Here is a 12901-nt window from a genome sequence, read left to right as displayed (position 1 = left end):
ATTATAAAAACACATCAAAAGCTTAAAATTTAAACAAATTACATAATATTGTATTTCCTTTACAAATAAATATAAAGTGTGATACTGTTCTTGCACTATTAAGATGTGTTTCAAAGACACCAATATTTCCTAGCTTTTCACTCAAACACTAGGGAAACTAATGCACAAAACATCACCTAAAAATAAAACTGGATTTAATACACAAATACAGAGTAAAATCAGTTACTCTTGACACAAAAATCAAGTATTGATGGGTTTACAAATGTCAAACAAGTTTGATTTTGTACTGTTTCTTATACTTTAAATACTTTTTATAAAATAGCAGCACAAAATATCTGCAACACCACTTATTACCTCACAATTTCCACAGTAATGAGCCGTTTCATTTTTTCCTCTGCCATGCCACCTAATGTCTTTATTAAGTGTTTTCATCAAATCTATGGAAAGTTGACACATCTGCAATGTCTTCATCAAGCAATATCTAGTAAAAACAAATTGCAATGTTTTTATAAATTAATAATCAATATTTTGATAGCATAACATGATTTATTGATCATGAACTTAAATTTTAAGTTGAAAACACTGAAACTAAATACAGTTACCTGAAACAAGATATTTGATTTTCTTTAACAGATAATTAAGGCAGAGTATCCATATTCAATTCACTGTGGAAAGAGCAGCAACTGTCTATTAGAGAAATATGTAGATAATATTTGTTTGTTAGTTTGTTTTTAATATCACGCAAAACTACACAAGGGCTATCTGCACTAGCTGTCCCTAATTTAGCACTGTAAAACTAGAGGGAAGGCAGCTAGTCATCACCATTTATTGCCAACTGTTGGACTACTCTTACCAACGAATAATGGGATTGACTGTAACTTTATAACGCCCCCACAGATGAAAGGGTGAGCATGTTTGGTGTGACAGGGATTCAAATGTCGATATATATTGATGATTATACGATCTACTTATGCAACTCAAGTGTAGGGGACAATGCTTCAAATGTATTTTAAGACATCTGATATTGTTTAAATAATAAATTATCTGAAATAACTATAAAAAAAGTTTCTACTCAAAATAACTTATGACTTACAAAATAATTCTACTGCACATTCTTTATTCATTTTTATATTTCACTTCTATCACTGATAAATTTTATTTTAAAACTTTCAGATAAGTAAAGACTGGCTATTTAACAAATGACAAATTCAAGATAGTTAACAATAAAACTAAAATATTTACATATTGCCCCACATATTAAGTAGGTACATTTCAATCTAATTTCTCAGCTAACCAAATTTTCTAAGACAAAGCATTAGAATCGTCAGTCCACAATGTTCTCACCAAGATAGACAAATTAATCTTTTCTCTAAACTCTATGATGACAAGAAAACTCACTTGTAGAGAAATAAAGCAACATAAACAAACACAAAATTATAGAACTACTGCTTACACAACAACTCAAGTCCAAAATAAACCAATAAAAAGGAACACCTTTCTACCTATATTAATAAATATATCCAACATCTAAGCATGCCCTCTACATTCCTACACTCAATTACACAACTGCCTTCAAACATGTGGTCAGCTATTGGTCTGTTACCTCTTTCTTTTTTTGTGAACCTGATGATGATTAAAGAAGGTCAAAATGTTGTTTGCTCCTCTGCATAGTGCTTTTTATTCCTGTACCAGCCATTTTGACATATTTTCTCTTAACTGTGCCAGGTATGTAAATTTGTGGTTAAAGATATGTAATTTATCTACTGCATGCATAAATATTCCAGGTACTCTGTTTGGTAATAGGCATGAAAACAAATTCAACTTTTGTATGCATATTCATAATGAAGCTATACTTTATTTATTTATTTTGTTATTCCTTTAGTTCAAAACTACACAATGGTTTGTCTGCACTCTTTTCTTAATGTGAAATCAAACCCTGTATTACATCCATAAGTTTACTGTTGACTCAAAAAATTATGGTATAGTAAAAGTTTTAATCAAATACAAAATACTGAGAACATACTTAATTAACTCATAAAGTTTCTGATCTGACACTTTGATGTTTCTAGCCAAGTTCCATGTCAGATGAGCCATTGGGACAATGGACTTGTATTTTTCTACTTTATTCCACTCATATCTCTCAACAGCTAAACGATACTGGCTTGGTGTTAATGGGCCAACATTCCAAGCAATATTATTGCACCAACCCTAAAACAAATAATACACCATGAATTAATATAAGAATAAACTTTTATCAATCCTGGTTCAATTTCAACTTATTTGAAAGTTAACATGAAGACAGCATACTTTAACTGCTTCATTAGAAACGCATGACATAATAAATTAACTAGATGGTTACATGGAGAAACTTGTTTATCAACCTGAAATGACTAAACTAATTTATTAATTCAGATATTTAGAACAAATCTCACACATATGTATTATAACAAAATATGTTTATAATTAAGCACAAAGCCACATAACTGATTATCTGTGCTCTGTCCACCATAGTTATCAAAACCCACTTTCTAGCATTCCAAGTTCACAGACATACTACTCTGCCATTGGGGTGAGGGGGACATAAAAGATGTAATACAACCACAAAAATCAAAATCTCTGTGTGTAGTTGAATATGTTATATTAAAACGAAGTTGAATATGAAGTCAGCAATTCATGTAACATCCACAGTAGATATACAATTGCTATGAAAAAAGTATTACAACACTGTTTGGCACTTCTTAAGTAGTGTGATGCCATCAAATATAATTGTCTGCATTTAGGAAGGGTACGCAACAACACTTTCAGGCACTAAATATGCATATGTTCCAGCAAAGATGTTCAGCTGGAAGATTTAGAAGATCAAAGATAGCTATATCCCTTGTTATTAATGGTATTGAAATAAATGAATATGGAACAACTTAGGACACCAGGACTACCAAAAATGAGACCTGCAAGTCGTACCCTAGCCATGGTAATCAAATCGTAGCATCTATACAAAGGTTAGTGGGAAATAAAATTCCAAGTGTTCCAGACAACAGTACATAAGTACTCAAGATTAATGTATGAAAATGAGACCAATATCATACAAATTCACAAAGATGAGACTTTCTATAATACATCTGTCACATATCTCAATAAGATAGAGAATGAAATGGAAATTCATGCTATTCTGCAAAGACATATCATTCAAGTCATCAGGTGCAGCAATTATGGATTTCTGTGCAATCAGACTATGTAAACAGGCACTGCAGAAACATCATCCTCATATAATTAAATACAAAAAGCCTGCAAGAATAGATGTTGCAATTTGGACATTACAATTTTACAATGGTGCTTTTCTTCTTTTTCTTACAATAGAAACTATGTTTCACAGTTATTGCAAAAATGCAATGTAGCTAGATAACAGCATGGCTTGATATCACCTGGACTAGAATGACATGTCAAGCCTCCAAAATCATTTAATATAAATGTGCCCAATCTCGCTCTCTCATATATATATATCTCTATATCTCTCTCTCTTACATATATTAAATTAAGACAACCAATTCATTTTACATGTCACACTTTCATTTATTTAAGATATCTACACTCTACAAAGTAAGGAACAACTCACCACAGCTTGTACCCAGTGCACAGTACCAGCATTGACCCAAACAAAATCTCCAGGTTTCTGTACAAACCTGTACACTGGAACATTCTCAGCAAACAACTCCTCAAGAATGGGCCACCAGGAACCATGAAGGTAGTTGAGATTGTTCCTTGAAAAGAAATACTACATTAATGATGTAGTTGGGGTCTTAGTGAAATTTCCATTTTTATTACTGTTCACTAAAAAAAAATATATAAAAAGATTCACTTAAAAAAAAACTCTTGGCCATGACATTTTACTGTGGCTGATACAAAGGATTAAATGCATACTATCTGAATGATGTATGTATGCTAACATAGTGGCATGTTACTACAGATGCAAGATTAGACACCAAGTACTATATGTTTAGCTAAGGACATGATGTTGGTAGATAGAAGCCTTCAATATTCCCCACTTAACAGAAAACCTTATACAGTAAACTATTTTTGGTTAAACTTCCATCACTTCTAAATGCTTTTGCACCTTTTTTTTTTTTTTTTTTAAATCACAGATCACACCTTTCCAGTTACATTCAGTAACGTTTACAAAATTTAATTCTAAAATACAAAGAAGTCTTTATAATTGACAACTAGCATTTAATGAAACAAAAGTACTCAGGGACATAGGATAAATAGCTTTAAAGTAAGATAAAGTTTCTTAATAAAATAATAAAAAAAACGTTTAAACCCATAAGAAGAGATCATTGTCAGGCAATATTAACATCCTTACTTCAGAAAAGTTAGTGGCTAAAACTTCATCCCAGTTTGTTCTCCAGTGTTTATGTATTTATGTCTTACGGTGTTTCAACTATTGTGAAAATAAAAAATAACTAAAAAGTATATTACTTCTTAACAGTCAGTTTGCAAGTCAGAGACATTTTTGATGAGTTGATTCCTAAACAAAGCTTTCAAATACCCTCTCTTTCTAACTTTATAATGAAAATTTGAATTTTTTTACAATACATGAAATCTATATTACCCACCAGCATGGCAGAATTCGCACTATATTTTAGATAATGGTTGAGTAAAATCTCTACCTCCATCCATTCAAAATCGCATGAAAAAATAAACAAAAAACATGGTTGTGGCTGTGCATGTTGCACAATACAACATAAGGTTCTCAGCTCTATAAAGCTATTTTCTCTGTAGTTTTTGCAAGTTTTGTTTATAGAAATTATTTTATAAGGAATTCCTGAAGTGATATACAAAGTATTTTAACATTACCAAGATTTATATTCATTTTTTGCAACAATGCATACACCAACAATGTGGGCAACAATAGAACTGCAATGTATCATTATTTTCTTTGTTTTGATATATTCTGCTTCAAACTTCATCAACAACTTAGCTGCACAAGCTGGTGTGGTGTGTGTAGGATGAACTAATAGAAGTAACAGAAACAGTAATTGTAGCAGAGTAGCATAAATAGCAGAAGAAGCAACATTCACAATAGGAATAGCACTAAGGCAGCATCACAAGCACAGGACATGAGGGATGCCAACCATTGATTTAATCTATGGTTTAGACAAATCAGGATCTAATATTCAGAGCATTTTATTTGACAAATTATGGTACACCAAAAGGAATATTTCTGCTTTTTTGCATGAGAAACACATCATTGTCAACCTCCTAAATACATTTCATCATGGTTGAACATTATTGAGAGAATTCTTTTGTTGATTTGGTTTTTGAGGCTTGTTTTTGTTTGTGTTTGAATTTTGCGGAAAGCTACACGAGGGCTATTTGTGCTAGCCATCCATAATTTAGTAGTGTAAGGCTAGAGGGAAGGCAGCTACTCATCACCATCCACTGCCAACTCTTGGGCTACTCTTTTGCCAATGAATAGTGGGATTGACCATCATATTATAGTGCCCTTACAGCTGAAAGGGTGAGCATGTTTGGTGTAACAAGGATTCGAACCTACGACCCTCAGCTTACGAGTCAAACACCTTAACCCACCTGGCCATGCTGGGCTGGGTTTGTTTTGAATTAGAATAAATTTTTGTTTTGGTTCTAACTTGACTATTGGAAACTATGATACTCCTCCCTAGCCAATGTAATCCACACAATTTTTGCAGAGTTAATACTAACAAAAATTCAATAAATTCATTTTAAACAATACTCAAATAACTAAAGCTGCAAGTGCAAACACAATACTGTCTTAAGTCTTATACATAAGAAAAATCTTAGAACAAAGAAAAACTGACAAGTCAAACATTTATATTACAGATCACATTCCAGAGATAATGGAAATTTTAGGTTGAATAATAAAAAATATTGTTAATTATCAGTTCTTGACCTTCACTAGAGATCACTTACATTCATGTTATCCAATATTTTGTGTTTCATTGATAAATAAGCTAATAATATTAATATTTTTTTTCCCGTATTCACAGCTACATACTTCTCACACATCCTGTGAATTACTCCCCAGTAAGGTTCAGCAACAGCAAACCACTCACAGTCCCCAGGACCAATGTTGATATTGATGGAACAGAAGTTGTTGTTTTCCTGGTGGCCAGGAGTCCGACTTCCAGGGACTTTCATGTACAGCTGAACTGTGTTCATTCCCAAGATAGTGTGGCCCACATGACTTAGCATATTTCCTGATGTAGCCACCTGTTAGTTTCAAGATGTAATTTATATATTTGTAGTTAGGTTGATAATACTGAACTATAATATCATTTTTCAGTGTTCAAATATTTTTTAAAAAGTAATATGGGCAGTTAGGCATGCCATATAAAGTTGTATATAAAAACCAAAAATTTATAATCTAAAATAGCATCCGAACCACTGCTATGTCTGTCATATCTGAGCTAGCCTGATGAGCACTTGTATTCAGTGAAAAGTTCATCAAGTACTAGATATAAACAAATAGTGTGGTTGATATATTACATTCTTCATTATTTTCATTCAGGGGTTCTTATAATTAAAATAAGCCAATTTATCAGGTTGTTTTGTTCAAGCATTATGCAGCCCTCTAAAATTTAATTATTTTGTTATTCTAGAATTAATTGTTTTTTAAATAACTGTAAAAACACCTTATTAAAAATTGTTACATAATAAATCTATTTAAAGTTCCTGCTTCAAGTATTTTTACAGTTAGAATGCAAAATTCTTATTCTTAAGTAAATATGCATTTAAAGTAAGTCTTTAAACCAAATAAAAACAGGAATACTCTAATATCACATACAACCAATGCCAATAGTGTAATCCTGGTTCTTAATAATAATTACAACAAGTAGTAATTTCTTTTTTACAATTATGCATGGGTGAATAAATTATTTTAAATGTGTAAGTAAACACGTCACATAATGATCACAGCCGATATAAAATTTTGCTGTGAAAACTAAACTGCATGGATATTTTCAAAATGCATTCATCAAATTCGGCACAACCAGATCTGGCAGCATTGACTGCAATAACATGGTTAGGCCTCAAAACTATTTTTAACATAACAGTTACAACATCTGTACAGTGATAAACTTTGCATTCATTCTAACCTTTATATATGAAAATAAAAATATAAAATTAAGTTCTGACTTATTTTTAAGCACATTACAATTGAAAAATATGTATGGAAGTTTGAAATGTCATTTTCAAAAAAAATAAGCCAGAGGCAAGAAATCTAAATATTTAAAAAAACAAAACATTTCTTAAAATTAAAATCTACACTTTTAGTTAAAAGTACATCAGTAAGCAAAGATGAGTTACAACTAATGGTAATTTGGACAAATTCATAAAACATTCTAATATTTCTGAGTACATATTGAAACAAATTTGTACCCTGGCAAAAGCTGGTAGCTTAGTAAGCTCTTGGAGCTGTGTCCTCCACTTGCGCTCATCGGAAAGATCAACATTTGTTCCAAACTTTATTGTCTTGAACGTACTTGTTTTCTTCCCTTTCTTTCCTCTAAAGAACAAAGATAAAATACAATTTTATTGCAAAGAACTAACCCCGTTTTACTATATAAATAGGGTTATGAAATGCAGAGATGCCAACTATTTCAAATGACTGAGTGTAATGATTGTAGAAAGAGCCCATACAGATATCATACAACCACTGGATACAGTTTTGAGTCATCCATGTCTGTGGATCCATCTGTGGCTAAACTGTAAACACCGTTAGTAAGTATGCTTGAAATCATTTTGTTATCTTCACAACCCAACATTTGTACAATGGCTGTAGTTTTGGTTCTAGCACAGCCATATTTTTTTGCTATATCATTTTTCTCAATAGATGTCTTGCATGATCGGCTACAGCTAGGGGTAAATTATGAGCAATGACAAATTGAGTGAACATTACTTCTGCATTTATGGTTTCATATTCTGAATTATTACTCATAAATGTTGTTATCTGCATCGTTTTTGTCTTTGCCTCAGCCTTTTGTTGGTGAGATGCCAATTTTGTATGTCTGGAACAATCGTTTATCCCACCATGCGCCACAGAAAAATCGATGTGACAAACTATACAAAACACACAACTGTCACCGACTTTTGATGCAATGACTGGATATTGTGCACTATACTCTTCCCTCAATGTTTGATGCACAGTTTTAGTCCTTTTAGATTTGCCAGAAACAAGACAATTTGTTGAACGAGGCCTCTTTTTTTCCATCTTGTGAACAATCATATTAGTGTTTTTATGCCACTTATAAAACAAGAAATACCCATCTACACGAGCGCCGATTGGCTGACAAGCACTGATGACGTAACTATGGATTCCCCCACGTACCCAGTATGGAGAAGCACAGCACTCCAACTATTGGTAGATGTTGGAGATATTTTTTTTATTATTTCAAGCACAATCATGATTATCGCAAGTAGCCATTTGTGCTAGTCTTTTATTTATTATCAAAGTTTATTTGTATCTCACTATAAATTTTCTTTTCAACCTTTTCATGCCCTAGGGGAAAAATTTATCACTTTATTGTATAGGCCTATATAATATATAATAATTTGGGAGTTGCAACAAGTTGTAATATTTGTCTGTATGAGAGTATAATCGTAATGTATACACCAAAATTGTAATAGTTGGCATCTCTGGAAGTGATTGAAATTAAATGTGTTCTAAGTATTCTTGTTTACTGTTAAAATATGACAATAAAATCTAATTAGAATTCTGTCTAGAATGGAATTTCTGACTTCTTGATTTTTGCTACTCTTTTTAGTTTCTGCAAACTTTTAATTGATTAGAACACAACTACTGCCTTTTATTGTCTTGTATTTTAACTTAAGCTTAATGTGCAATATCAAAGTTTACAATTTTCAAGCATGTACACAACCCTCAGTTTGATCTTTTTAGATAATCATTACCCATTCAAATATTGTTGCAATACATTGGTAGCTTCCCTCATATGGTTACTTTTAGACTAAGAATTGCTGACAAAATGAGTTGCAAAACAAAATATTTCTACTAGGCTGTTGCTGTCAGTACAATTTATGTATAAATTCTTCCTCAATTAGAATTGTTTTTAGTCCAACCAGTCTTGTTTATATCATGGATGATATCAGATCATTATATTACTAACGTGCTTATTTCATCATTCAGTACTTGTGAGGTTCAGGTATTATGACACATTGGGTAATTTTATTTTTTTGTCCTTTATAATATTTATTGTAAAGAAATGAACAAAATAATTGGTTAAAAGGTGGCAAACCTTTTATGCTATGTATGCTACATAGGAAATCCCAGCAGCAGTTGGGGCAATTAATTGCTTTTATAACATAGTAAATTAATTTACAAAACAATTTTCAAAAATTCCTAATCTAGCATTCTTCAAAGTTTCTAACTGTGTACACTTTGTAAAAAAAATGAAAACTTTCTAACAAAAAAAAAAAGATGAAAACTTAATGCTATGCTTCCACATCCCAGTGATTACTCAAAGTAAACATACTCAACTACTGGAAATATAACAAAAGAGGAGTTAATAAATTCACAATCTTTACATACAAATGCAAAGTTTTATATTCTAACTCATCTTGTTTGCCACCTATGTATTTGTCTACTTTAACCTATCTGATAATTCTGGCCCTAATTTCTACATTGAATATTATTGCAAGTATATGACATGAAGAAAAGATAATATTGGATAAAATAATATGAAGAAAGCATAATATTGGGTATAATTGATTTATTGTGTCATGTATAATACTCTCAAGTGTTTAAAATTATCTATAGTCTGGTAATGGTTCATAATTTAAAGATAACTTATCAATGCATGTTTGTTTTTAAAATGTTAAATCTAAAAGAGTTGAATGAAACAGAATTTAGTGACAAAGCTTCATATGTGGCACCAGATTCCTTTTTTTTTTCTTGTGCTATTCAAGAAACATACTTAACACTATGAACAGTCATAACTAACTTTCACTTATTTTAATCTACCACAAATTGTCTACCTGTTTGAATACAAGAAATCTTATTTGGCAACTCCTACTTGATATCAACATATAGCTGAAATCAGGTTGTTTAATCAGATAATTATTAATGTCATTGATAATTTGTCCATTTTGATAGGAATCTGAATAGTCAATGTTGAATTTTTGGAGTAAGATCTCATAACAAACTGGAACTAAAAGATAAACAGATGGGTTAGAAACAATCTTACAGTGAATTTCAGTTGTGGTTTCCTTGTAACAGTGCAGATACAAGTAGTAATGTTTTGTAGCTATAGGTTTCATAATGACATGAATAACAATTACATTATGTAACACAAATTTTGTTTCTGAATAGTATGTGTTATTTCTTACTTGCTTATGTTGTAAAAGTACAGAAAATGGCCATTATTCCCTTCAAATTTTGCTTTTGTGACCTGGATAATGAAATTTAGAAATTAACCTATTTTCTATGTAAAAAGAGACAAATTTCCACATTTTCATTTACACAAGGTCTGAATAAAACAACATATGAATCAAGATTTACACGTATTTATACTAAAGTTATACAAAAATGTTTAGAGATGAGTAGTTTTTCAAGATTTGCAACTGTAATGTAAATCACTTTCACGTATCAACCCCCAAATATAGTCTCCCATCATGTTTTCGTTATATGCTCCCAGGTCACAAAAGCAAAGTTTGAAGAGAAAAATAGGTCTTTTACATTTACTTTAGGCATAAACAACTTGGAAATAACACTTTCTGCCCAGGAACAAGAAAAAGTAAAAATTTTGCTACATAGTTTTATTAAAGAACACATTTCAAAAAATCTATAAAAGTTAATATTGTAATCAGCAATCTTGAATTTTGCATTGCAGGTGTAACTTCTAATACAAATTTTTAGTTCATTTAGTGACTAAAAACTGTAACCACACAATGAAAGTTATAGTTGATTCACCTCAGAGTTTGCGAGGATGATGCTGAATCACTGTCTGTGTCTCTTTCTTGTTCTTCCTGAAAATAAGAAAAAAAATAAAAGTTATATTTATTCAAAGCATTATGTTTATTTAAAGTTCTGAAATAAGGTAAAGCATCTAAGTAATAAATTTAATAAACACTTCATTATTTGCAATCTCTTAACTTATTAGCCAAGATAGATTATTATCCACTTTTTAATGCTTGTCTCAATAATAAGGTAGTCAATTCCATCCTTTTCACTTACTTATTCAAAGTTAATTGAATATCTAATATATTTACAGGAGGTGAAAGAGCAGCAAACAGTCGAGAGTTTGTCCTTTTTTTCTAATACAGACTAGTTTTTGTTCATCTCCTGGTTTATTTTTGTTCATATCTTATACAATTACTCAAGATTCAAAAGTTCATTGAGCTATAAATCCATATTTAGAAAAAAAAGACTCAATTTGATCTTATTTTCCTCTCAAATTTTAATATCTTGTAAACACCCAGTTCTTACCCTTAGAGATTCCTGGAAAGAGGATGCTTGATACTGTGCATAACGAGCAATTGTAGTGTGTGATCGGTGACTCTCACATCTCCATATTAACTTAGTTCTCTCTTGGTCCCAGTTCTCATCAGATGATTGCATTAGCTGCAAAAGTGTAGCAAAAAAACTTTCTTTAGTCCACTGTTAAAATATTAATCATCTAATTTAATGTTTTTCACTCTCAATACTTTTTAATCAATGTTTTATTTATGAAATTATTTCTGTTACTTTTGCCAAAAGAAATTGAATAATTTACATATAACAAAATCCATTCAGTTTAACAAGGTTGAATAAAACAGAATTTGTTGACAAAGCTTCACAATTCTGTTTCAACTTATATAACCAATTAAATTGCTATACAGCATCAATTTAGCCTTAAAATTATGGCTAATTCCTACTAGAGTAGGATAGTTTATAGTATACGAGATACTTGTGCATCTGCATTGAAAAATTATATACAATATCAGCATTTGCTGCTTTCAGATTTTTACTGCATATGCACCAGATGGAATTGTTTATTGTAGACGATTTAACACATAACTGACATTATATTGTTTGCATCTACGATATCATAACTTCTAATAAGTAATTTTAAAGTAAAAAATGACCAGCAAATTATTGCTGCATATCTATTTAGCCTTTGAAGGCAATTATGAATGTTTTAAATTACACTGAACAAGTAATCAATGCCATGGTTTACATATATCTTGTAAAATAAAGCAGTTTTTAAATTTTCTTATCATATTGACATGTAAAAGTAGCTGTGCTTTAGTTTAACATAAAACATTTTAGCACATACAAACTTAAATAAAAAGTCTCAAAATATATATAACCTTTTACAATTTTTGGCAATTTTAACAATAACATTCAAACAATATAATAACACTCTACCTTAGCCTCTAAAAACATCCTTTAGAAACTTAGACCAATGGCATAAGTATGCACCCCCTCAATTCCCATAACTGCAGAGAGGATCAAAGAACTAAAGAATTGCCAACAAAGAGAATAAATGTTAGGGGCCCTATTAATTTTTATGCAGAGTGTGCCCTATCTTTTGTAGTTACACTACTGGTTTAGATTAATAAATATCTCTTACTTTTATAACTCAAGTATAGAAACAATTACCAAAAATAGGACTGAAAAAACAACAACTTTAGGTTGTCTTTAATATAGTTTTTGGTTTACAAGTAATACATTACATAATCAAATTAGGGGTAGCATCAGCGTTTAAAATGGTTACAAACTAGGTACCGTAATACCTGAATACATAAATGTGTGATCTTTAGAACTGAAACAAACATCTTGCCACTGAAATTGAAATTAAATGAAAAACTTGAGAAATTATCTCATACATGTAGCAAAAACCACCTCTGAAGCTATTAACAAAAAGCATTT

The 12901-nt window shown here is 30.9% G+C and overlaps 1 protein-coding gene across 10 annotated transcripts in view; it reads right to left on the bottom strand.

Moving 5' to 3' along the window:
* The window catches only part of LOC143232297 (lysine-specific demethylase 6A-like), a 124793-nt gene that overhangs the window by 8821 nt on the left and 103071 nt on the right, over positions 1-12901 (bottom strand). For all 10 annotated transcript variants that reach the window (XM_076467533.1, XM_076467528.1, XM_076467536.1 and 7 more), the window contains exons 12-18: positions 11477-11611; positions 10961-11016; positions 7414-7540; positions 6032-6246; positions 3614-3758; positions 2024-2208; positions 355-481 (exon numbers count right to left, since the gene is read on the bottom strand). In XM_076467533.1, the coding sequence (XP_076323648.1) occupies positions 355-481; positions 2024-2208; positions 3614-3758; positions 6032-6246; positions 7414-7540; positions 10961-11016; positions 11477-11611 (990 nt within the window). The remainder of the gene's footprint in view (positions 1-354; positions 482-2023; positions 2209-3613; positions 3759-6031; positions 6247-7413; positions 7541-10960; positions 11017-11476; positions 11612-12901) is intronic.

Source organism: Tachypleus tridentatus, chromosome 11, assembly GCF_004210375.1.
Source record: "Tachypleus tridentatus isolate NWPU-2018 chromosome 11, ASM421037v1, whole genome shotgun sequence".
NCBI lineage: Eukaryota > Metazoa > Arthropoda > Merostomata > Xiphosura > Limulidae > Tachypleus > Tachypleus tridentatus.
The sequence above is the reverse complement of the archived record's forward strand: the minus strand, read 5'-3'. Positions and strand labels throughout refer to the sequence as shown.